At 38.4% G+C, this 27,791-nt stretch overlaps 1 protein-coding gene across 1 annotated transcript in view; it reads right to left on the minus strand.

Annotated features, from left to right (window-relative positions):
- rxfp2a (relaxin family peptide receptor 2a) overlaps positions 1–27,791 on the minus strand; it is a 46,596-nt gene continuing 18,805 nt past the window's right edge. Inside the window, exons 5-20 of the mRNA XM_006800136.2 lie at positions 23,558–23,629; positions 23,009–23,080; positions 22,411–22,482; positions 21,846–21,917; positions 15,992–16,066; positions 15,567–15,638; positions 13,107–13,178; positions 12,687–12,761; positions 9,110–9,181; positions 8,738–8,809; positions 8,390–8,619; positions 4,549–4,694; positions 3,869–3,964; positions 2,971–3,139; positions 2,275–2,493; positions 1–2,036 (exon numbers count right to left, since the gene is read on the minus strand). Coding sequence (XP_006800199.2) covers positions 1,744–2,036; positions 2,275–2,493; positions 2,971–3,139; positions 3,869–3,964; positions 4,549–4,694; positions 8,390–8,619; positions 8,738–8,809; positions 9,110–9,181; positions 12,687–12,761; positions 13,107–13,178; positions 15,567–15,638; positions 15,992–16,066; positions 21,846–21,917; positions 22,411–22,482; positions 23,009–23,080; positions 23,558–23,629 — 1,879 coding nt within the window. The 3' untranslated portion in view covers positions 1–1,743. The remainder of the gene's footprint in view (positions 2,037–2,274; positions 2,494–2,970; positions 3,140–3,868; positions 3,965–4,548; positions 4,695–8,389; positions 8,620–8,737; positions 8,810–9,109; positions 9,182–12,686; positions 12,762–13,106; positions 13,179–15,566; positions 15,639–15,991; positions 16,067–21,845; positions 21,918–22,410; positions 22,483–23,008; positions 23,081–23,557; positions 23,630–27,791) is intronic.

Below are 27,791 nucleotides of genomic sequence, written 5' to 3' on the forward strand. Positions count from 1 at the left end.
GTCAGAGTCATCAAAACATAAAAGAAATCTGGAAAAGTCCAGCTCCAAAGTCTCAGATGTTAAGAGTGTCGCAATTCAGTCTCCTCATTTGTCAGTTCGTTATTTACATGTAATATGACATACGTGTACAAAATGCTTTCATCCAGTTGTCAGTGAAATGAAGAGTTCAGAGCAGTTCTTTTAAACAGCATGACTATGGCACAAAGAGCCTGCAGCATATTGGTTCAGTTTCAACATTAGTTCAGTCAAAGCAGATACAGTACATGGAATGGAAGAATATGACATGAAAGCAAGAATTATGAGGATAGTTAAACAAGCTGATAAACACCCAAAAAGTGATGGGCATGGAGGAATTAAAGGGCAAGAAAAAAAAAGAAACCAGTAGGTAAGAAGAGATTAACTGGATAGTTCTCTATATAAAATATGTTCTTCATTAATATTATGCCACTGATATTTGTCAGTCTCTCTGTGTTTGTCCCACAGCTTCTAAACTTCATAAAAAGTTCACCACAGTGACTGTTTAGGATCTATGTGTGTATTTTACAAGAGTCATCTAAACACTTTTCTTGATAGACTTCAGGAATTTTAAAGCAGGGATGTCAAACTCATTTTACATAAGAGCCACATATAGCTCATTTTCATCTTAACTGAAATGCGCTTTTCTATTGTTTTAAAGAAGTTAACTGCACAGTTAATCCCTCATCTTAACAGATTAATAAAAAGTGCAATTTAAATTGGGCATCTCCCTTTACGTGATAAAGAAATGCTGCTGTAAGTAAATAAAAAGAAATCTGTCAGAATGACTTTTTGGGCTTTTGACAGTAAGAAATAAATGTGTAAAATTACATAAAAAGTTTTGGTAGCTCATTGCCCAGACTGTCCTATCATTAAAAAAGAATTTCCAGGAAAAGTTCTGTTTTCACTGGGAGGAAGTGGGGAGCGTGGTCTTTATCAGTAGAAAAAAGCTGTAAAACTTATGAAAGTATGGTAAAAAGTCCAAGATTTATGATCTCCTTCAATTTCCCCAAAGCAGTCCATTGGGACTAGAGTTTTTGCCTGGCCAATTCTAGCCCCTGGGCCCTATGTTTGACACCCATTTTATGGTCTGTGCCATCCTCAGGATGGCTTGACATTAACAGTATATGTTCTAAATTATGACTGGACCAGTTGTAAGATCTTGAATTTTTATATTATGTTTGTTATATTTTATTAATTCAAGTGGTAAAGTGCAACAGTAGTTAGGTCTTTTGCCTCGAAGCAAAAAGGTCTGTCCTGCATGGGCTCTCTTTGGGTACTATTTGTATTTGGGTCCAAATATGTTCATGCTAGGATATTTGGTGATTCTATCCTGGATGTGGGTGTGAATGTGAACACTGGTGGATGTCTGCCTCTACATGACTCTCCAGGATGTACTTGTATCACCTTATGAAGAAGGAAGGAAGAAAGTGAGTGAATAAATGGAAATGGTTTCATTTCAAATTTCATTGCAAATATAAAGTCAACAAGGAGCTTGAATGGCATGATCAGACAGTCATCTGTTGAGGGTGGTTGGCGTGTGTTTCTGGGGTTGTCATCACAGTTTATAAATGTCAGAGCGTGATGAGATGGCACAGTGACTGCTAATTATTTCCAAGCAAAAGTCTGTTGAAGTCTTGTTGAAGCACGCTTTGTTCTTAAAGATGGACTAAAACAATAAAAAAGGACTAGTAGCTTACAAAATGCTGTATCTTTACAAATACATCATCAGGCATAGCGAGGATCTGTGCTTATAAGTGACACCTGCTGGAGGTAAACGGGTGGCTGGTAGCACAGACCCCGTGACGTCTCCATAAAGATTGTGGACGACGTAAGGCTTTTGCGGTCTTTCTTCAGACATAACACTCCTCCTGGCAGAGGAGTATTATGTCTCCTCTGCCAGTGACAGAGTAAAACTTCCACTTGCTCTCTGAAGAAGCTGGTGGTCAAGGTGTACAGGATGGGGTTCAAGGCACTGTTGATGGGAAGGATGAAGATGACAACCCAGCTGGAGATAGTGCCTAAGGAAGGAAACATTTCACAAGTGATTGAAATCTAGAGAAATATAATTGTGTTGATGCTTGTTAGCAAACTATTCAATAAAGTAACACAGTGACCTATACCTATCTATATCTATATCTATATATATATATATATATATATATATATATATATATATATATATATATATATATATATATATATAGTTAAACCTCTAAGATACTACAAGTACTATAAGGCAGCTGTTTCACTTCTTACCAGGGATCTCCACCTCCAGCAGCGAGAGGACTTTCACCAAAAATATAGGAATCCAGCAGAGGGCATCAGAGAACACGATGAAGAAAAACCTGTTGGCCACAGCCACATCTCTGTGCAGTCCGCTCCTCAGGTCGGTGGCATTGATGCCGGTTTTATAGATGGAGCAGAACATACTGGAGTAGGAGAATACAATCACCAGGAAAGCCACCAGGTTTAGACCTAAAGAGATACAAATGCTTTTCATGCTGGCTGGGACTATATCAAACACTGTTATGCAGTTCATGCATTATTAAATACAGTATTTAAGTGGTTTTGAACTCAGGAAAAGTGTGGAAGCCGACAGTTCTGCTTCACAGATTTGTACTGCATAGTTTTTTTTACTTTACACTTTGTATATTCTGTGATAATGAATGCACAATTTTGCATTTCTTTGGGTGTTTAAAGTTTAAATGGAAGATTGTCTTTCTTTTCTGGAAAAGACCATTTTAAAAAAAGATTTTACTGAACTCCAATTCAATTCAATTTCATTTATACATCACCAAATCACAGCAACAGTTGCCTCAAGGCGTTTTATGTTGTAAGGTAAAGACCCTACAATAATACAAAGAATTAATCCCACTTCTGAGTGCTGTCTATTACTTATGTAAGTATAAAATATGGAATGAAAATTCATGAAAAACAAAATCTTCTATTCACCCAGAAAAATCCCTGTGGAATATCCTTTGGCAGTAGGTTTTTCTTGCCTGTCAGAGTGCAGGGGAAAGCAGACCCCATTACGTCCATAGTAGTTCCCAAAGACGTCCTCATTCATTAGGGGCACGGCTGCAATAATAAACCCCAGCAGCCAGATCGAAGCCAGGACCACCTTAAAGCAGGACAACATACGTGCTGTCAGGACTTCACACAATGTGCTCTTCAAATTCCCCAAATAAGAAAAGTTATGACTGCCTGGGTTTCCAAACTCTAGTTGACATTTATTTAATCAGATTTCAAACATTTGGTTCAATCAAGTTGCCTCCTGCTGACTGACGGGTCACTTCATGTTCTGCCCCTGTGTGGACAATCTGGGAGAACAAGCAGTAGGTCTTTTAATTCTTTACTGGTGGATGTGAGGTGGGTGGAGGCGTATTTACAGTAAATGGCTGACTCTTAGACTTGGTTCAAAGCAGTAAAATTAATATTAGACTGTAGTAAATCTGGAAATGGTCAATATTTTGGGGACTTCTGGTGATGTTCAGGGGTTACTTTATACTTCATACCATACCAGTAGAACAAAGGATATCTCTCTTTTGTTCTCCACACAAACTGTTTTCCCTTACAGCTCAGATTACTAGTGGACTAAAATGAGCTACCTGCACTTTACACCTACTGAAGGCATGAAGCTCCCAGCAAACAGTTTTTGTGATGATGTTAATGCCAGAGGAGGTTTGGAGCTCTGCAGTTACTGAGTCAGTGAGCGTTGAGGACTTTTGTGCAGTGTGTTCTTCAGCAGTTTTTCTTCAAAATAAGAGTGACGATTACTTTGTAGACAAAGACAACAGTTGGATGACATTCATCAGGCACATTGTTCCCCATTATGAAAAGTGCAACTTACCCCTGTCTGAAATTTGCCTGGGCGCAAATTGCTAAAAGGGAAAACAATGACAAGGAACTTCTCCAGAGTCAGGTAGGTCAGGAGGAGAACAGACACCTGAGGAGAAACATGCACCGCAAACAAAAACAACATGTTTTTAACTTATAAACTGAAGCACTGCTTTGAATATTGGCTGCACTGTTATTAGTAGAACCTCTATTATGACAGAGGAATCAACATGCAGACGATGGAAATTGGGTTCACATCATTTATAAAGTCAGTTTTCTGAATTGCCGCTAATGCAGTCTAATGATGATTTATCCTGGAAAGTGCATAAAGTTCTGAGATGGGCTGTTAAACTCCAGCTGAGGCTTGTTATGTCAGCTAAATGCAATGAGTGAGAGTGAATTATAAACACGTTTTTAAAGTAAAAGAGAGCATAATTTGAGTACTTTACTCTGAAAACATGATATTTATATAACGCAGAGCCAAAACAAGCTGATACGGCCAGTGAGCGGAACAAAATATGATTTTAATCTTGAAGCTACTTTAGCTGAAAACAGCAGGGCAAAAGTACAAGCAAAAAGCGAAGGGTGTGTAAGTGCAACTCTTTGTGTCCATTTTACAGTACAGATCAGTTTGTCTCAATCTGCATGCATATTTGCGCGTGTTGAAGTGTGTGATATATACATGGGCAGTACCTCTGAGGAGAGCATGGCCAGGAATCCAATGGTCCGACACTCCGCACTTTCCATCCACAGCAGGGCGTTACGGTTGTACTGACCGCGAAATTTTACATCAGATACGCCAACAAAAAATAGGTACACGCCCATGAGGCAGTCAGCACCTGGATGATAAGGATGACATCTATGAGTATATTTACTGGCAGATGTGCCCTGTGTGACTATAAGCCCATCTGTAAATGGTAAATGGCCTGCATTTGTATAGCGCTTTTCTAGTCCTTAAGGACCCCAAAGCGCTTTACACTACATTTAGTCATTCACCCATTCACACACACATTGGCGATGGCAAGCTACATTGCCCGGGGGCGCACTGACAGAGGCGAGGCTGCCAGAAACAGGCACCACCGGGTCCTCTGACCACCACCAGTAGGCAAACATTGGGGTTAGTATCTTGCCCAAGGATATTTGGCATGCAGCCAGGAGGCAGCCTGGGATCAAACCACCGACCTTCTGATTAGTGGCTGACCTGCTCTGCCACCTGAGCTACAGCCACCCACTACATCTTACATCTTTACTACATCTACATCTTTCCCAAAAACAGTATCATAATATTTTTTAAGTCACCACAACAGGCAAGATTAATGGAACCACAAGCATGGATGGATCTTGCTATATGCAGATAGGTGGGTTGGAAAGAAATTAGGTAAGCGTTGGGTTTAAACTAAAACTGTGTGTAAAATCTCACCACTAGATCTAGATGCACTAGATTGCAGTCAACTGTTTTCTTACCCCTCCCAATTCAAGTGCATACTCTTAGGTATGGTGGCCACTCTAGGACAAACAGCTCCGGTGTCTGTTCATCTGTAGGGAGTGTAGGCTGTCAGTCTGCTGTTTACCTCAGACGTCAGTTTGTTTGGTGTCTATTAGCAGGCTGTAAAACTTTGTGAAAGGAGTCTGATATGAGTCGATGAGCCAGTGAAGCTCACATCTGATGACAGCGATACTGAAGTGATTGTAGTTTGAGATATGCTAAACTTTTCTGTTGGGAAATGCTGTTGTTAGCTGCTGTTAGTCATTAACATTAACATTAGTGAAACTTCCTTTATAGTGGCTCTAACAGACACCTCATGAAAAAACTCAACCCTATGGTGCAAGAATATAAACAAACTGTTTATGAGAAGGAAACATGATGTTAGCTTATAACCAGCTGTTGTTGTTGGTGGCTTCCACAAACTGATGCCTGCTCCTTTATATTTTTAATGGATAAAAAGAGTTTTTGAGAACAGATCAATTTGTTGGAAGATGGAACATGTAATCACACACTAATCAAAGTATATTTATGAGTACCACATGATGTACCGCGGTACATCAAACCCTCTGTGTCCTGTGTAATTACTTGTTGGAATAAGAAAGTGTTTCTATCTTATTTTATCCTAAAACTCACTGTTGTAATACCTTTAATCCTTTTATAAGCTGCACTTATAAATAGTGCAACATTTCAGCTTACCTAAAATATTAGAAATTAAACGTAAAGTATATTTTCAGTCGTTGTGGTTAACATCTTAATTTTAAGAAGACTATGGCAATCTAAATTTATACTTACTAATAGCTGCACAATAATGTCTTCTTCACTAAGTTATCACCGCTGTAAAAACATGATTCCCTGTAACCAAAGACACCCCTGCATTAAAAATGCAATTTTAGTGAGATGTTAAATGCATCATAACTGCTAACGTTTTACAACTAGCTACAAATTTTGATATATTTATTGTTAAACCTCTCAACCCGAGGTTTGGGGGGTGGGGGTCTGCTCAAACAATCTCTGAGCGACTGTGTATTTCTTTAATGATCTGACAGGACCTCAACTGCATTTTAAGAGGCATTTCTCACAGATTCAAAATTTACCTCCGTTTATTAATTAAGGATCTGAACTCAAGCCCACTTGCTTCTCACCGTCTAATCTATTATATCACATTTTCAATGTTCCTAGAAAGCCCGTCCTTGAGTTGGATGATTATGTTTCTTTACTTATTCATTAATGACAGAGTAAATAAACAAAAAAACAAAAGAACAATCTGCTCCTCACATTAAAGACGCAACTATCTGCAATCTCCAAAGAAAAGGTGCTCCGTTAATAATGTACAAATAAGACAAAGTAAACAATTTAAGAAGTACAGCAGAACAAAAAACAAAAAACTTGCATGGTTTCCTTTTCCCTCCATCTCAGGGTCTTAGTGAGTTAGAGAAAACAAAAACAAGAGACTAACACAATGCTGTTAGCTTTCTGACATTAAATTAAAAAAAAATAAATTAAACATGTTTTTACTTCTGGAAACAAACCAAGTGGAAACAACTTTGCCTCCAGACAGTTTTGTTCATATTGTGACAGTCTAATACAACCACAATCCCATGGTTTGATTGGACAATCCCATATGACCGAGCCATAGACAACAGAGTGGTGAAAGAACTCCCTTTAAAGAGGAAGCAACCTCAAGTAGAAACCGACTCAGGGAGGGAAGCTTTTTACCATGAGGGGAGACGCAAACTACAATCCCAAATCCAGAAAAAGTTGGGATCCTGTGTAAACACAAATACCAATCTCATAAACCTATAGTCACGTGCTATTCACAACAGAACACAGAAAACAAAAGTACGTGATACTAAAAAGAAACAGCTGCAGAGACTTTTTGCAACTCATTGGGACCACTGGCAACAAATCAGAAACATGAGTGGGTGTAAAAAGAACATCTCTGAGAGGCAGAGTTTCTAAGAAGTAAAGATGAGCAGAGGTTCACAAATCTGTAAAAAAAAAAAATACACAAATTGAAGAATTTTAGAACAGTTTTCCTCACTGCAAATTTATGAAGACTTTGGATACCTCACCAGTTACAGTACATAATATCATCAAAAGACGCATCTGGAGAAAAATATCAGTACTGGATGCCCATGATCTTCAGGTCCTTAGACTTCACTGCATTAAAAACAGACTTGATTTTGTCATGGAAATCCCTGCATGGGCTCAGTAAAAATTCCAGATTTCACTGTCTGTGAACACAGTTCATTGTGCCATCCAAGAAGGTTTAAAGCTCTATGATGCAAAGAACAAGCCATATGTGAACATGATCCAGAAATGCTACCATCTTCTCTCGGCCAAAGGTCATTTAAAATGGACTGAGGCACAGCGGAAAACTATTGTGTGGTCAGACAAATTGAAATTTAAAATTCATTTTGGAAAACATGGATGCCTGGCTCTCTAATGGTATGAGGGTACATTAGATCCAGGATTGCCGAGCAGCTAGAGTCCTCTGTCAGACAAGAATGGGAAAAGGCTACACTTCTAAAGGTCAGCTGCTGGTTTCCTCAGGTCCCAGACTTTTATGGACTGATGTTAAATGAGGCCGGATGCTATACACTGGTAAATTTGGCTTGCTATCATCGATTTCAAAATGAGCTGATAGTTTATCTGGAACTTTTTCCTCATCTGTAAAACTTTATGAGATTTCTACATTTCTGCATTCTGTTTTTATTTCCACTTTACAAAACGTCCCAGTTTTTGCATTTTTGGAGTAGGCTTTGCTACAGAAAGGCACAGGGAATGTGAAAGAGGAGAATGAAGGAGAAGTGTGTAGATTGGGAAGTCTCCAAGCAGTTTGATCCCATCCCAGCATAATAAACTTTTATTTGCCTCCCAGCCTGATCAGACATTACATTTTCTGCATCCCGTTTCATTGGATAGAAGCAAGGCTAAGCTGACTTATTCACTTTCCAAAAGAAAAGCTTGACATTTAGATTTATCGCTGCTTTTACAAGTACTTTTATTTTGCGAGACTGTCTCACCCGGTGCTACGTTGTTACTCACAGCAGAGAACTTTGATGCAGGCAGCATGCAGGTTGTTCTCAGCACGAATCAGCGACCTCATGCCGATGACAAACAGATTACCGAAGCAGGTGATGAGGGCCATGACCCAGACAGACACCCGCAGCACCGTGTTAGCCAGGAGGTCCTCAAAAGAAGAGATGCCATCTGTGTTGGGTTTACAGGACCTCACATGAGGTGCATAGGAACAGTACTGAAACTTCTTGAAATAGCTTGTAGAGAAAAGAGAAAAATTGTAAAAAACAAACAAACAAACAAAAAAACAACCGACAAAGAAGAGATGACAAAACATGCTGGTTCTTCTGAAGTGAAGCTGTGTGTTACACATACATGTGGGAGAGGTTCTTCATGGGAAGAAACACCTTAGTCTGAATATCTGCGATCTCAATTCCCTCCAGCGCTCTGTAGGAAATAACAGTTTTCACCACCGCACTAGACTACAGCAAACTCTGAAGACCAATTTCAGCATTAAGACATCAAAGTGAAGAAGCCATTAATGCATTAGAAAAATATTCTGGAGAGTCCCAGATGACTTCAAACAAGTGTTTGAAGATTTAAACTAGTATTCATGATTGAGGTTAGAATAACGTTTAGAGGAAAGTTATTAAAATTAAGCATGTAGTTGTGATGTTTGAGGCTCAGGGCAATAAAGGTCCTCACATGTATAAAAACAGGCAAACCTGTGTATGTCAGAGTACTTACAGAGACTGAAGATGTGTCAGGTGGTGGAAATGGCTTGGATGAATGCAGAGGAGAGGATTATGGGAGATATTTCTGAAACAAGAAACAGATGATAAACACAACAAAGCCTGTCAACATGAAATATAACAAATGGCCAAATGACAGTACATTCCTGACATCCTTGATTGTTTAAAACAAGTAAAAAACAGGTCTGTGTCCAATTACACCTGACATTAGATACAGAATGCTTTCTGCACTTTTCCCCCTGCTCAGATTACATAGTTTAGAGTAGATTTAAAGTCTTCTTTAGAGGGCCTGAATGTTGCCACAAATGTTGCAATGAACAATGGCAGGATAGATCTGTGCAATAGCATATTTTGATACTTTGACATAATAAATTTTTTCCTGCTTTGTAAGTCACTTCACGATGGACAGCTTTTGAAGTGACAGCAGTGATCTGTGAGATCCATGGATAGCTTGTGCTGTGGAAAATAGCCTAATCTCATTGTTCCAGTTAAGTCTTAGTCATGGAAATAATTTTTTCAAAAGAATCTCATGACAGAAACGGGATTGCTCCTCTCCTAGTCAGTAAAAGGTCAGTGTTTTTTATATCTTCCTGCATGTCTGTGCCCACCTGTGTTTTAATGTGAGGGAAGAGGGATCACCATCATTTCTGCTGGAACACTAAATTCTGACGTGAACTATATGGCCTCTCTTTGGAGGAGAGTTATTATGGACACAGTATGTCCTCTTGAGTAATATTTTTGGTGTTGAAAAGAGCATGAGTGCTAACGAAGAAGCTGTCTTTGTTTTGTAATGAGTTGAAGGATTTCTTGTTTGGTTTTAAATGTGTGGGGTTGGCCAAGTGGGGGAGACGGTGGGTGGATGAGGCAGAGTAGATCCTTTAGGTGTTGGAGTAGTTACAAAGTATTGATAAAACAGCTTAACTCATGATGAGAGTGGCCAAGAAAAATAACTGACTATTCAATCTAAGACTCCGTTCTCAAAACACTGCAGTTTAAGTCAGTTTAAGTCTGCACTGAACCCGTGAGTTCAGTGCAGATTTATGAGGTTGATGAGGCTACGTTAATATCAGATTTTATTGGCGGGAAGTTATAGACTAGGCTGAGACAGAGAGCGGCACAGTTGTGAATAATGGGCAGCATCCAAACGGCAACCGCAGCCTCATTTCGTGACTCACTCTTCGGCCTAACACCCGCACAAACATGACGACTGCATGAGAAACCTTCAGTCAAGCTAGTTCAGACTTCAAGCCAAACTTATGCCAATTTTGATTTAAGTTCTGGGGACTGTCCCGTTTTAATGACAAACTAGTTTAACGCCATGTCCCTAGTGATCTTTACCGAGTTACACACACACACACACACACACACACACGGAGCCAGCGAACCAACTGGAGCGCAACAGTTTTATGAAAGCAATTATTCATACGCTGTTACTCTGACTGACAGCATCTCCAGTCCTGGCCCCTCCTTTCCCAAAAAAAGTCTTCAGCTGCTGCTCATAAACAGGTTTGTCTCAAGGTTCATTCATTTTGGTAATTTTTTCCCCTTCAGCACTAAGAGGCAAAAGTACAGAAATGTTGTTTTTACGTAATAAGTGGAAGATTTGAGTATGCATAGAAAAGGCTGAGGCATTTTATACATGCGATTAACACTACAAAATTAAACAGTCCATATGCCTTAATGCACAACACAATGCATATGAGGAGCAGCTCTAAAACTGTGAGTTACACGGACGATCAGCGTTAACCTTGTAACGCTGAGCGTATCATATTTGATTTGATGAGCTTTTGAAACCACTACATCAGAGAAGTCATTGTGGGTCACATACAGCTGACTTTGATCTTAAGTGGCCCAGACCAGGGAAACTGCCCTTTCTGTCAGTGAAAAAAAGTTTAACTACGCATTTACTGAGATGTCTTAATAGAAGAAGAAGGTGCGCAATTTCAACAGTATTTCTTAATTTTTCTTTGTTTGTTTTTAGTAAACAAAGGAAATGAGTCAGCACGACTCCTTGGGCCAAAACCTTAAGAAGTAAATGTGTAAAATTACAGAAAAAGTTCTGATGGTTCAGTGTCCAGACTGTCCGCTAATTATAAACCTGAATGTTTCTGTTAATTCACAGAAAATGTCTTATTTTTTTCCCCTATTCCACCCTTTGGCGTAGTTTGAATGGCCATGGCAGAGAGCTTCATCAGCAAGAAAAGCTGTAAAATGTATTAAAAGACATTTAAAAGCACAACATTTATGCCATTCTTAACTTTTTGCAAAGCCATGAAGTGGGCCAGGCTTTAATATAGATCTATCTATCTATCTATCTATATAAACTCATATATGAAAATTTATATTTTATTTCCTTTTTAAAAATTTGTCAGAAAGTTCAAGACGTACTCTAGTTTTTTTTAATTCTTGTAATTCACTGTTCTGGCTTTACTCAGTTAAGAGGAAAAGTTAAGAGTTAAGCTTATTAACTGCCAGTTATTCCATTAAAAGTAACACTCCACCTACAGCAGTTTCTGAATGGTCTTTCGTCATTGAATCATTTTCTAGGTTGTTTATCATTTTAGGGAGATTTTAGGCCAAAGCCCCCTGCAATCATAGTGTGTAAGATACACATTTTCTTGGTTTTATTATAGGTGTTTCTCCTATGATGTTCAAGGTGACCCACACAATTCACAAGAAACTACCAAATATCCTTCTGAAAGGGTGGGCCGGTCTGAATGAACGTTTGCGTTATCATACACACAGCGATTATTAACTTCAATATGTCAAGATTTATTAATAAATTTATAAAATTAGATTTATACATTTCCATTCTTTAAATATTCCTCTATATCATGTTCATTTCATCGTGCCTCTGCAAATGCAGTGTTATGTTCTCTGTTTGTTTCGTGTGTCACCCGTAAGTCACCAAAACTTGTATCCACGACAAAATTTTGCTCGACTCACCTCTAAATACAGAGTGAAGAATTTGAATAAGTGCTGCAGGCTTAATAATAATTTATTTATCCTTTATTTGGAAAATAATTTTGTTACAGCACTTGAATTAATAATAAAAGTTTAGAAGTTTAAATATAAAATACAAAAAAATCCCTACTACATATTGCAGTTTGATGCAGGATTTTACTGCCTGTCTTCAGTTTGTAAATATTTCTTATATTACATTACTATATATCATTTTCCTCTCACATAGTGGAAAAGAAGCTCAAAATACCACTAAATGAAAATGAAGCAAGAGGATTAATGGAGGATTATATAGAATTGGCACATAAATAAACTCAGTTTATCTAAAAATATGATGCTTGCACTTATTATTTTAACCCAATGCAACAGTTTCATGATTGATTTTTCTTTTACATTAATTATATAAGTTCTTTCTTTCAAAGCTTCCAACAAAAATAGTTTTATTCTGCATCTGATTACAGCCTCCATGTATCCCACTAAGAATAAGTCACATTCTCAGAAACCTTCACAAAGTTATTTTTTCTTAATCCTACTTTAGACCTTGTCCTAATTCACTCCTGTTACAAAACCCACATAATGACGAATGATTTTCCACACTATCATTTACTCACAGTTTAAGGAGGGATTTGGAGAGACTCTTGAAGGTGTTTTTCGGCAGCTCCCTAATCCTGTTCCTAGACAGATCCCTAAAGAGGATGAAAGAGAAACAAGGGAAAAATTAAACCTGACTCACTTTATAGCACATTTACATTTTTCTCATTCAATTCCAAACATGGACAGTGTAAATGTGCATAGAAAACAGAAAAGGCTTTAAATAAATGCGCAGATACATAATGTTTGCATGAAATTCTACACAGGTTTCTTTTCTTACTCATCCCTGACACTTCACATCTCATCAGAACAAAACCTCTCTGACTAACACCAGCCTTACCAGAATCTCTTTGAGTGAACTTGAAGACAGTGGTGTATATTTATTTATTTATTTTTTTGACATGGTTTTACTGACTTTCTGTGAATATGCTCTTACTCACAGTTCGGCCAGCTTCCACAGAGACTGGAAGGTGTTTTCGGGAATTGTCCTAATCCTGTTGTCTATCAGTAACCTGAAGAAGGCAGAGCTGCTGTCAGAAACCATCAGAGAGCTGCAAAGTGCTGTTGGAAAACTGGTATAAATGGATAGACTCAGTCTTAACCATGTCCTCAAAGTTTGCATGACCCTGCTTAGGCCTCCCTACTCACTGAACTTCGTGTGAATCCTTTCCTCTAGTTCAGCTTATTTCACTGCCAAACCTCATGGCTCATCTCCTCTCAGCCCTATGTTGTCTTTTTATTTGTGGAGCTTAAAAATGCCGCACATGCATTCATTTGAAACAAACCTTGATTGCACTTCTGTCTAGATCTTAGTTTAACCTCCTCTGAGGCACATGAGCTGCTCTGGTAGGTCCTAAAAACAACAGGCTTTACTGTTGGGCTTTGCAGGGCCATTTGTGAAACAGCAAGTCGGCAGCCTTGGTGAGGTCAGGGATGCAGCATCCACCAAGGAGATTGAGACTTGGCTCACCGAAGTGGAAGAGCTTAAATTTAAGTGTATGGCATTTTTCTGGCTTCTGTTGGTGTATGAGGTGATCCTGTTGACAGTGGGAAGCAAAAGATCCATATACACAATCCACTGAACCTATACTTGAATCAACAGACATGGTGTTCTGGCAGATGTGGTGACAAGTGAATGAATAGGTGCCATCCCACAAGCTCACTATCACATGGTAGTGACGGACCTGGCAGACTAAAACCCAGAGCATTAATTTCTGTTTATGTCCTATTTAACCCAGTGACCCTCCACATCTGGGATAAAAATAAATGAAGAGCACAATGTGCCCAGGAAAAGCTTTACTTAAGCATATCCTCCAGAGCTGCTGGCTCTAGTGACATGATTGCATGCCGAGGCCAACTCAAAGTAGGTCTGCAGAAAAAGAGCTGGTGAGAAGCCTAATTAAGCCAAGATCAGCAGGCCTGCTTACCACAGTGTAATTTTTGGCCTAAGTCAAGTTTCCAAGCAAGTTTAGGCCAGGCCTGATAGTCACATTTAGTTGCGACAATTTCTATTTCTATGCTTGTTTGACCAATTTCTTAGAGATCTGATTGCACAGCAGAATTTGTTCTTGTTAATTAATAAAATAAATAAAAAGAGAACAAGTGTGTCTGAGGTTGGGCGCGCCAAGGGGAGAGAATAGGAGATAAAATAAGATGGTAAACAGATAAAATAAAACGAATAAAACACAATTAAAGGATTAAAATGGGAGGTTTTCTAAAAACTTAAGGCACTTAAGTCCCTTAAGGATGATTAACTAACTGCAGTGATATATGAAAAGTCCATAATTTCTAATGTATTTCCTGTAAACACAACATTAAATGCATTTAGGCACAACTGAGACCCCAGAGATATATTAAACATGCACAAACACATCATCATTAGTACACTTAACTAACACTTGCTGTAGACTAACAGTGCAACAGCTGTAATATTGTATCTATATCACATTCTGTTATAGTTCTGACACAAGCAACCTTTCAACAAGTGATTCTTTTTACTGTGGACACTTTGTAAAATGCAAAAAAAAAAAACATATTTCTATAGTAGAAAGATGAAAGACACAAACTTTTTATTTAATTGTTTATATACTAGTTTGAATGGCTGTGGGGGGTCTTGTCTTATGCATAGTTTTGTCTTTGTTGGGCCATTGTGTTTGAAACACCTGCTCTACTGGGTTGAGATGTTGAGAGGCCATGTCCAAGAAACCAGTTCAAAGTGATCTGAGCCATGAGAAGATGGGTGCACTGTGGTCATGGTCAGCAACAATACGCAGGTAGGCTGTTGTGTTTAAACAATGCTCCACTGGTCTGAAGGGACACAACGTGTGCCAAGAAAATATCCCCAACACTATTCCACCACTAACCCGAGCTTTGACACAAGGCAGGATGGATCCATGCTTTCTTGTTGTTAACGCCAAATGCTAACATCCAGATGTTGCAACAGAAATCATGACTCATGAGACCAGACAACATTTTTACAGTCTTCTTTGGACATCCCAAAAACTTGATTATGTTCATCTGGGCGTAGCGTTTTCAGTGGGAGAAACGTTTTGTCACTCATTCAAGTGACTTCTTCAGCCTCGTGACATTCAGAGTCACTTAAATCAATCTTCTTTCTCATGTAGATGCCTAGTTTGAACTTCAGCAGGTCATCTTGACCATGTTTTCATGCCTACATGCACAGAGTTGCGGCTATTTGTTTGGCCGATTAGATATTTGTGTTATTGAGTAGTTCAACAAGTCTACCTAACAAAGTAGCTGCTGAGTATATATGCAGCATCTGAAGATCAAAAAACACCTCTCGTTACCTTATCTTTTGGGAAACTTTCTTTGTGGTGTGCAGATTTAAACCCTGAGCTTTCAGCATTCTTATTGAACTTTTAATAAAGCAGGATACTCACAAAACTTCAAGCTTGCTGCATGACTTTAAGATAGAGTAGTTAAGAGTTTGAATCTGGTTTCCCTCAAGATCCCTGAGAGTAGTGAAAACAGGAGGAGAGGGAAAATAAAAATGTACATTTACTAAACATACAAATATAAGGGTGTAATAGTTTTTTGGTAAAAGTTATGAAAGAAAAAATAAATGGAATATTTTTCTTGCACTTAATCTGCTCAGAAAAAAATAAAGCAAATCTGAGCAGCCCCAGAGATATCGGCTGACTCAAACTGTCATGCAACTCAGTATCACCTCTATAATACCAGTTTAATTTGTTATTTATATATGCAAACAAGGACAAACACACATCAGCATAACTGCGACACTTTTTAGTGCACTAACATCACATGCATTACACACCTGCATGCACACAAGTACACTCTCACTCACAGCCAGTCCAAGGCAGGCATGTGTTGACAGAAGCTTGGATGAGGAAGCTGCTGCAGTGAAGTGTTCACCATGGACCTGAAGGGGGGAGGAAGACATTTAATCGCAAAACTAAATAGGACCGAACAGAGTTGTAGAGTGACTACTAAACAGATGTAAGGCTTAGACTGTGACTTTTAAGAGCCAAATTACTCCTGGACTTCTTGTCATCCATATATAAATGTCAGAGTGTAGGATCGGTGGTCGGTCAAGCAAAAGTGAGTCAAAAGTCAGACAGACAACAGGAAGCAGCAACATGTTTGCATGGAAAAATGTTCACATGTCATATACTCAGTGTTGGGAAGGTTACTTTTAAAATGTATTCCATTACAGAATACAGAATACATGCCCCAAAATGTATTCTGTAACGTATTCCGTTACGTTACTCAATGAGAGTAACGTATTCTGAATACTTTGGATTACTTAATAATATATTATCATGCTGTTTACAACTACATGAATGTACTATTGCTGTGATTTATTACTGTTACTGAAGGTCTGCGGCTCTGAACCGTAGTAAAGGGACCTCTGGCTAATTGGGTTCTGTGTCGGGCTCGTAGCCGAAAACTTAAGTTCTGTTGGAGCAGCCTTTCAATGCCTCTCTCTGTCTCTCACTAGCAAACTTGACCCAGACAACAAAGTAAAGCTAGTTTTCGGCTACGAGCCCGACACAGAACCCAATTAGTCAGAGGTCCCTTTACTACGGTTCTGAGTCGCGGACCTTCAGTAACAGTAATAAATCACAGCAATAGTACATTCATGTAGTTGTAAACAGCATGATAATATATTAAGTAATCCAAAGTATTCAGAATACGTTACTCTTATTGAGTAACGTAACGGAATACGTTACAGAATACATTTTGGGGCATGTATTCTGTAATCTGTAATGGAATACATTTTAAAAGTAACCTTCCCACCACTGGCCACTGCCGTTCTCGTCCATAATCTTGTTATCTCTCAAATTGATTACTGTAACTCACTATTATTTGGCCTTACACAAAAATCCATTAACAAGCTCCAACGTGTCCAGAATTCTGCTGCCCGTATTATTACTAGGACTTCCTCTACCCACCACATCTCCCCAATCCTGAAGCAGCTTCACTGACTCCCGGTTAAATTTCGCATCCATTTAAAAATAATCCTTTATACATTTAAGGCTATTCATTCTCTCTCTCCACCATACCTCTCCGATTTAGTACAGATGAACTTCCCATCCCGGTGCCTCAGATCTTCATCTTCTCTTTCTCTCTCTGTTCCTTCCGCTCGTCTGATTACAATGGGGGGCAGGGCTTTTAGTTGCTCTGCCCCTCGACTTTGGAATTCCTTACCCCCTGAGAAATATTAGTTCATTCCCTCTTTTTAAGTCCACCCTCAAAACTCATCTGTTTAAAATTGCTTATGTTTAAACCTCTGTATGCTCTTAACTTTTATCTGTTATTCTTATTATTGTGTATATTTCCAGTTTTTGTGTTTTTATCTGTTGTACAGTGTCCTTGCCTTGGGTGCTTTGACAGGCGCTATTTTTAAATAAAATGTATTATTATTATTATTATTATTATTATTATCATTATTATTATCATTATTATTATTATTATTATTATTATTATTATTATTATTATTATTATTATTATTATGACTTTAGGATTTTATGTGATGTTATTAAATTATGTCCCAGGAACTTTTAAATTCATTTTTAAAGGTAAGTATATTTGCATGTACAATAGAATATCTACCCACGAACCTTTCAAAATAAAGTTACAGGTACATTTTTGCTGTATTTTTTTTTCTCTGCATGAAGTTGAAGCTTGATTGTTTTGCACGGACCTGCTTTATCCAAAAGCTTACAGTTCCTTGAGTTGTATCATTTGTTCATATCACACAGGTGGATGTATTACATTTATTAGAGGTTAATTAACTAAATGATCTTGCAGCCATTGTTCACCTGCTATAAAAACAACTGAAACTGGAGCATTTTCATCCAAAGCATGGCCGGAGAGACCAAAATGCTATGACCTCAAAGAAGATACACATCAAGCTTCTCATTAGTGATAGAAAAAGGTCTCTTCTAAATCACTTCTCGGGAAAGGAACACATGTCCAGATGCTTTGGGTGGGCTTAGACATATCTGCATTTCACAGCAGATGACTGGAAAACTCTATTTTCTGATGAAACCAAGTTTGTGGTTTCTGCCAGTAATATAAGTCTGAGATGTACAAGACAGAGAATGACATGGCAGCGCATCAAGCCCACACTGAAATGAGGTGGTAGGAATATTCAAGTGTAGGGATGTTTTGCCAATTCTGGACTTGGATAGGTTCTGTGTCGGGCTCGTAGCCGAAAACTTAAGTTCTGTTGGAGCAGCCTTTCAATGCCTCTCTCTGTCTCTCACTAGCAAACTTGACCCAGACAACAAAGTAAAGCTAGTTTTCGGCTACGAGCCCGACACAGAACCCAATTAGTCAGAGGTCCCTTTACTACGGTTCTGAGTCGCGGACCTTCAGTAACAGTAATAAATCACAGCAATAGTACATTCATGTAGTTGTAAACAGCATGATAATATATTAAGTAATCCAAAGTATTCAGAATACGTTACTCTTATTGAGTAACGTAACGGAATACGTTACAGAATACATTTTGGGGCATGTATTCTGTAATCTGTAATGGAATACATTTTAAAAGTAACCTTCCCACCACTGGCCACTGCCGTTCTCGTCCATAATCTTGTTATCTCTCAAATTGATTACTGTAACTCACTATTATTTGGCCTTACACAAAAATCCATTAACAAGCTCCAACGTGTCCAGAATTCTGCTGCCCGTATTATTACTAGGACTTCCTCTACCCACCACATCTCCCCAATCCTGAAGCAGCTTCACTGACTCCCGGTTAAATTTCGCATCCATTTAAAAATAATCCTTTATACATTTAAGGCTATTCATTCTCTCTCTCCACCATACCTCTCCGATTTAGTACAGATGAACTTCCCATCCCGGTGCCTCAGATCTTCATCTTCTCTTTCTCTCTCTGTTCCTTCCGCTCGTCTGATTACAATGGGGGGCAGGGCTTTTAGTTGCTCTGCCCCTCGACTTTGGAATTCCTTACCCCCTGAGAAATATTAGTTCATTCCCTCTTTTTAAGTCCACCCTCAAAACTCATCTGTTTAAAATTGCTTATGTTTAAACCTCTGTATGCTCTTAACTTTTATCTGTTATTCTTATTATTGTGTATATTTCCAGTTTTTGTGTTTTTATCTGTTGTACAGTGTCCTTGCCTTGGGTGCTTTGACAGGCGCTATTTTTAAATAAAATGTATTATTATTATTATTATTATTATTATTATCATTATTATTATCATTATTATTATTATTATTATTATTATTATTATTATTATTATTATTATTATTATTATGACTTTAGGATTTTATGTGATGTTATTAAATTATGTCCCAGGAACTTTTAAATTCATTTTTAAAGGTAAGTATATTTGCATGTACAATAGAATATCTACCCACGAACCTTTCAAAATAAAGTTACAGGTACATTTTTGCTGTATTTTTTTTTCTCTGCATGAAGTTGAAGCTTGATTGTTTTGCACGGACCTGCTTTATCCAAAAGCTTACAGTTCCTTGAGTTGTATCATTTGTTCATATCACACAGGTGGATGTATTACATTTATTAGAGGTTAATTAACTAAATGATCTTGCAGCCATTGTTCACCTGCTATAAAAACAACTGAAACTGGAGCATTTTCATCCAAAGCATGGCCGGAGAGACCAAAATGCTATGACCTCAAAGAAGATACACATCAAGCTTCTCATTAGTGATAGAAAAAGGTCTCTTCTAAATCACTTCTCGGGAAAGGAACACATGTCCAGATGCTTTGGGTGGGCTTAGACATATCTGCATTTCACAGCAGATGACTGGAAAACTCTATTTTCTGATGAAACCAAGTTTGTGGTTTCTGCCAGTAATATAAGTCTGAGATGTACAAGACAGAGAATGACATGGCAGCGCATCAAGCCCACACTGAAATGAGGTGGTAGGAATATTCAAGTGTAGGGATGTTTTGCCAATTCTGGACTTGGATAGTTGTGTCAAACTCACTTCCCTCTAACCAATGAGAAGCGCCCTTCATTCCTCAAGAAATATACCAAACAATAACAGAATGGATGTACCAAACTGTTCACTGTAATTTTCTTTCTTCAAATCTCTGCTGATGCTGAGATGAACAAAAGAAAAAAAATCGGACATTGAGCCAACTATATAAATGGTAGCTGATGGGGGTTTTAACTATGTGGAGTAAAAAAATCCCTATTTGCTTAAGAATTATGGCACAGGCAGACCTCAACTCTGAAACAGTTTCCGTATCAAAACAATGTTTAATATTTTGGGTGGCAACACTTCAGCGGGCAGTAAGGGCAAGGGACTCTGATTCCAAAGCTGAATGGGGAATCAAATGAGAGACATATGGTCATCCCCGTCTAACAGTTCCTCCGTGGAAGTGCAAACACTCTTTGAGGATTTGTGGATTAGTTAGCCTACTATCAGCTGCCCTAAATTGAGCTTAGTTAATCAGAAGTGTGTCATGGCCATGGATATTGGATTCTTTGGTAGTTTGCCTTTTGTTTCATGATTTTATCTCCCGAGTCTGCATTTAGGTCCTTGAACCAGCATTATGTGACAAAATCAATGCCTGTTGTAAGACATTCATAAAAACCCAAAATAAAAGATGAAACATCATCGTTGGTACAAGTCTTGAGAGAAACCAGTGGCAGAGGCAAACACTCAAAAATATTTTAGCGAGCATGAAAAAATTAAAGGATAACAAAACAAATTCTGTTAATCCATGAAATTGTTGTTGATAATCGAAAACATGTAACTGCTACTGAGTAAAATAAAAAGAGAGGCTGAATCCACTTTGCTGTGACTTCAGTGGAAATGTAACTACAAGAACAATAGTTATCTCATATTTCTTATATTCATATATTCATAACATCAATTATTTTGAAAGTTCTCTACTCTTAGAGACAAACCTTGTTCTGCATCACTTAAAGCCAGGCCAGTTTTTGACTAATGAATAAAATGAGTGGGCGTAGAACCAAGCATATGGGATATATTACACAACTATCAAAGTGAAAGATTCCAGATGACAAAAACCTCAAAGTGATCTGAAGTGCACTGGAATTAGCGGCTTCGTTTTTGTCCTGACAGGCCTCCGTACTGCATGCTAGCTCCCTCATAAGCATCAGTAATATGAAGTTAAACATGCATTAAACTTAATTCTTAACATTAATCATAGATTTACTCTCACCTTTCCTCTTGCAATTAGCCTTCATTGTAGCATATTTAAAGATACGTAAAGTTCAGTGCAATGCACAATAATGGATTGGATTTATATAGCACTTTTCAAGGCACCCAAAGCGCTTTACAACGCCACTATTCATTCACTCTCGCATTCACACACTGCTGGAGGCAAGCTACGGTTGTAGCCACAGCTGCCCCTCTGGCCAACACCAGTAGGCGGTAGGACACAACGACCAGGACAGAGAGCCCGGGGATTGAACCGGCGACCTTCCGGTTACAGATACACTTCCCAACCCCCTGAGCCACGATCGCCCCACAATTACTTTTGTAAGATGATAAACACTTTTTTTTTTACATGTGCTGCAAAGTAAGGTTTATTTTCCTACTGAGTGTTTTCAGGTTTGCAAGAGTTTAAGACTTTTGATTTTGTAAGTGAAGACCTCAGAGTAGACCTAGACTAGAAACAAATCCAAGTCAAAATTATTACATAATATTAAAAGAAAAATGCAACTCACAAATACATGAGAGACTGGAGCCCAGTGAAGGTGTCCTGGGACAAGCTGCTTAGCGGGTTATGGTCCAACATCCTGACACACAAAACAAGATTACCTAGTTTGACTGCTTAATCGCATTAAATAAATCATTGGTGATTATGATTTCTTTAGATAAATGTTACAAATGTGACCCAATATGATTTTTAAACAAATGTGATTTTCAGTATTTCACAATAGCAGCATACAACATTAGCTCTTGTGTTTTACAGAAGAATTTAGAAAAAAGGAAAAAAACTACTTGAGTCAAGTAAGATTTCACGGGTAGAAAAAAGCTCAATCCACACATCTGTGCACCGTTTAAACTTGTTATTTTTGCACCATTTCCACTTCTCCACTCTGCTGCTTAAATAAATAATTTTATATCCAGCTAGTGGATTTGTTTCCAACCTATGGATCAAATGGACAACTTTTGCATCTCAACCTTTAAAATTAAAAGCAAAATTAACAGAACGTTACAGTCTTTGGATAACTTTCATATATTTGTGACTATTGAAAGTGCACATCCGTATGCTTTTGAGTTACTTACAGCCACTCCAATTGATTTAGATCCCCGAACACACCGGGACTGAGGAAGGAGATTAAGTTCTCACTGAGAAACCTGAGAGAAAGCATGAAAAGCACAAAAAGTTTGGTCATAAAAAAAGACAACTATAATGACTACATTTGAAAGTAACAAAATACAGCAAAGGTATAATCATAGGACATACCCATAGTTTTGGGTATGATTTTTGGTCAGACAAAAATTGAAGTCATCTTTAGACAGTTTAAATAAATGATGGCATTTTTTCCACAGTTTTATTTGTTGACATTTCATAAACTAAACACAGAAACAGAAATTTTGGCTTGCAAAAAAAAAGCCACCTTGATCCTTTCTCTCTCTCTCTCTCTCTCTCTCTCTCTCTCTCTCTCTCTCTCTTTTTTAATGCACAGTTTTGCTGTTTTGCCGCAGACTCCACAGAAAAGCCTGGAGTCAAAACACAAATTACAACTGCTTTTCTCCGTGTAAGAAATGAGCACCACTCAGGTTAAACAAATTAATTGAAGTTGACCTGTAACACAAAAGAGAACTGAAGGAAAACAAAATTAATACACTTGCTTCAGGGGAAACGAGGCAGGGTACTTACAACCTCTTTAGATTGTGCAGACCGCTGAATGCATGCTTAGATATGAAGTGGAGGCTGTTGTTCTGCAGAAACCTGAAAACAGAACAGAATAAAAATAACAAATGCTCTTTTATTTCAAACCATGTTTGAGACCATAGGAAAAACAGAAAACTTTCATATGCTCTTAAAATCCTATTTTCACCTGTTAGAGAAATATTATTGTTACACTTTATTACATGATTATTAAGAAATAACACAGAAAATGTATCTTCTTGTCAACAGACAAGTAGATGGAGCAGTCATCTACTGGAAAAACTGGATGCTCAGGTCCAGTATGTCACACTATAAGGCCGCTCTACCAAACTACTAAATGAAAACGTGTATGAAAAGTGTAGAAATCAATACAGTCCTTGAGCCGTTGTCATTTCTGAGCTACTATTACTACAGATTCTACAGAAAGGATAAAATCAAATAAAAGTGATTTGACATTTGCAGTTACTAAAAACTAAATTGCCCAGAAACAGACCGCGAAAAAACAAAAACACATAAAAATGGCATAAAAATACTCACAGTCTCTCCAAGGCAGAGTATTCTGAGAAAACAAAATCGGACAACACTCGGATCTCATTGCTCCTCAGGGACCTGTAACACAACCCATCAAATGTGGCTGTAAGAAAAACACAAACGTACGTTTTGCACAAAGAGGAAAAAAACGGAGAGAAAGCAATGAAATGTCTGACACGTTATGTGCAATAAACCATCACACAAACTACAACCATGCAGAAATAGCTCTCTGAGTATTTTGCACTTTAATAGCTACAGTAATAATACTAAAAACTAAAATCATCTGTTTAAATGCATCTGAAAAGGTTGCAATAAGGACAACACAAGGTTACAAAGATAAGATTTAAACAAACACATGCACGACTGCCACCACACTCTCAAGAGGGAGTAAAGTCTGCGCAGCTGAGCCCAAAACTGTAATTTAAAACTCAAACTAATTATTTAAGCTTTGATAAAATTTTGTTAGGTTTTGTACTTTAAAGTGGACATGAGGTTAAATTACACTATCACAGCAGGTTCCATCGCTAGTAGAGCAAAAAGGGAAAAAAATAGCACACACCCATTCAGCTAAAATGCTGAATAAAGGACATGAAAGACAGCCGTGACATTCTTTAGAAATTACAATGATACTTAATATTTAGAAACAAAATATTAAGAGAAAACATCAGCTGCCGCTCTTTAATATGATCATAACAGGCTCAGATTCATGTGGGAATTTCTCAAGTAACACTTACAAAGACTAAATAAACAGAGAAAAGGAGCCCATTAAAAAGAATTCCAAGAAACACAACCGACCTATAAAATGCCACGTGAGTGCTTAATAACAGCTGGAGTTCGATAGCTGTACTCTCGACTGTGTTTGCTCAAGGTTTTATTTTGTCAGCTTCATGAAGAGACTGAAAGTCCTGTCAAAAGCTGAGTTTCAAAGCTTGAGTTCCTGAGGAGGTATTCACAGAAAGTCTTTAGCTCAGAAACAGTTCTGACATTTATTCAGTTTTTCTGAATATTCCAAAAATGAATTGTCGGTCACTTTTCTGTGTGTACATATTCAAATTTTAACATCTGACAAAGATAACCTGAATAAATAACAAAAATTTAGTTGTTTAAATAATTTCTTGATGAGGAGGAAAGTTATCCAAACCTTTTGTTATCTCATATTTCTTATATTCATATATTCATATGAATATCGGTCGTGGCTCAAGAGTTGGGAGTTCCCCTTGTAATCGGAAGGTTGCCGGTTTGAGCCCCGGCTTGGACAGTCTCGGTCGTTGTGTCCTTGGGCAAGACACTTCACCCATTGCCTACTGGTGGTGGTCAGGGGGCCCGGTGGCGCCAGTGTCCGGCAGCCGCGCCTCTGTCAGTGCGCCCCAGGGTGGCTGTGGCTACAATGTAGCTTGCCATCGCCAGTGTGTGAATGTGTGTGTGAATGGGTGGATGACTGGATGTGTAAAGCGCTTTGGGGTCCTTAGGGACTAGTAAAGCACTTTACAAATACAGGCCATTTTACCATTTACCCGACCCTGTGTGAAAAAGAAATCGATCTCTTGTTAAATCATGACTGTGATTAGCACATTTTTGGAACCCTGTGTTCAGCTTTACTAGGCACATCCTAGGCCTGATTACCAGTGTTGGGTAAGTTACTTTAAATTAGTAACTTAGTTACATTACTAGTTACTCCTATCAAAAGTAACTCAGTTACTTCAAGTTACTCGTTACTTTCAAAGTAACTAGTTACTAGGGAAAGTAACTTTGGTTTTACTCAGAATTCTCTTGTTAATGTGTTGCTCCCATAACTTTGCCAGTCTTCTAGCTTGCTTACTTGCAACAAGTGCACTGTGCCACCTACCAATAGAAAAAATAATAATAATGTGCATATTTCCACAAGAGAAATCCCACGCCTGGACCGTCGTTGACCGTGGCCATGATTCTAGCCTACGTCACAGCATCATGTGCGCTTTTTACATCCAACACAAAAACTGCAGTCGTGATGCTTTGATTGTACTCAGAACTCGGAAATTCTGCCTTCTGAATAGGAAGATGTGGGTAACACCAGACTGCAGATGAGCTGCATACAGGGCTGGACTGGGACAAAAAAAAAAATCGGGAATTTGACTAGCCCGCCATTATAGGAAAAATCATAAAGCCTTTGAATGAAAACAAACGCTGTTGTGACAGTGATGTACACTGTTCTGATGGTATATATGTATCAATCTATCAATCGTTTGTTGTAAGATTCAGATAATTATATTTTAAAAGCTAGACATTTTAAATGAGAATAAGAAAGAAAAGTATTTCCTTGTGCCCCCCTCTCCCCGTTAATGCCCTACCTGGCCCCCTGGCAACACTTTGCTAGACCCACCCCTGCACAGTTACCAGCTGTCAGCTACTTAGAAAAGGATCCTGGTGTTATTTGTCTCTCAGAAACAGTTCATAACTTCCCGTCAACTCATTCATGTCACCTAAAAGGTAAACCTGTTTCTCCATCACCTGTTCAGCTCTGATGATTCAGTAAGGACATCTCCTGGTTTCATCTGCATGTTTCCCTCTCACCACATATCCAAACCGACATCATGACCAGCAGCTTTACAGCTGTGGCTCCAGCAAACATCAGCTGATACTAGAAATTAATATTAAATAAATTCTAACAACAGCTGATCAAGCTTAAACGTGCTGCTGTTGTTTAGCGCGAACTCCGCTGGTTTCTTTCTGGCACAAAGTGGGCGATAAACAAACAAGAGAGAAAAGCCGATCAGCTGATCATTGATCAGTTTTCATGATTGAAGTAGAAACAGGAGAGAGAGGGGGGAGAATGAAAGAAGAAGAGGCAGCTGTGCAGCAAAGACACAGAATAACTCCAGCTTTGTGTCTTTTTCATTGTAGCTGAAGTCCGGGACAAACTGTGTTCCTTTTCACCTCAATACGAAACGCGCAATATTTTCTCTGAATACGAGACGATTCTGTTTTTTACGGGACGGTTGGCAACTCTAATAATTAACCTTATGAACAAAATAAAGTTCAACATCAGTAACATAGCACCCACCTAGCTGTATAGAAACTCCGTCATGCTAGCTAGTACGCAGTACGGAAAAAGTCAGAATAACGAAAATAAACTCCACCTAAACTTGGTTTATATCTGACTCAGATAGACTGCAGGTCATAACTTCTTACCTGAAGTTCAGTTCACCTGACACTCGGACCAGCGGCTGCCTCGGGTCTCTGCTCCTCCTCCTGCCTCCCCTTTCTCTCATCCACCTGCTGGCCTCCACCACTTGCTAATGTTACTGAATCTGTGGAAGCTCCGCGATAGCCACCACACGAAGTAACGAGTAACGACCCTATCTAAATCCCAGTAACGACTAACGCGTTCCTGATTTTGGCATAATAACTAGTTACCGTGCTCGTTACCACAATAATAACGTAGTTACTGTAACGCTTTACTTAATAACGCGTTAGTCCCAACACTGCTGATTACAGGCCTGTTGACTGAAGAAATCACTTGAATAAAACCTGTCTGACAAAGTGAAGTAGGATAAAACACCTCAACACATTATGCCACAATATAAGAAACAGCTGAGAGAGACAAAGACACTTCAAACTCTTTGAGACTCCAGTGAACCATGGCGAGAGCTGTTATCCACCAGCAGAGAAAACTAGGAACCCTGGTGAATGTTCCCAGGAGTGAGTGACCTACCAAAACAAATGACTCATCCAGGAGGTCACAAAAGAACCCAGAACAGCATCTTTAAGAACTGCAGGCCTAACCTGACTCAGTTAAAATGAGTTTGATGATGTGAAACATGTAATTGTGAAAAATATGCAAAAAATAAGAGACAAAGCAGGAAGAAATTACTTTTATCTAATTTCAAACACCCACCCACACATTAGACTTAATTAGCAAGGCAGATGTGAAAGCCAAACGCTGTGAAGCTCAGCCGAAGGTCACCCTGACAGCACCTGAATTTCATACTTTAGTAGTCATAAGACTACTAATCTTATTTTGATGTGTGAAACCTCTAAACAGGATTTATATTTCTCATGAAAAACATCAGCTGAACTGCAAATTATGTGCAGACCCAACTTAAAAAAAGGGTTTTTTGTATGGTATCTTATTATCACAGCGATTTCATTATGCCTTCTTATTATGCTTTATTTGATGATGCCTGTGACTGTAAAGCGGGAAACTACAGGAGCAGGAAATCCAGGGACTCAAAAAATGAATTACAAGGGGAATTTCATGCAT

Source organism: Neolamprologus brichardi, chromosome 10 (assembly GCF_056152115.1).
Source record: "Neolamprologus brichardi isolate AB-2024 chromosome 10, ASM5615211v1, whole genome shotgun sequence".
Taxonomy (NCBI): Eukaryota; Metazoa; Chordata; class Actinopteri; order Cichliformes; family Cichlidae; genus Neolamprologus; species Neolamprologus brichardi.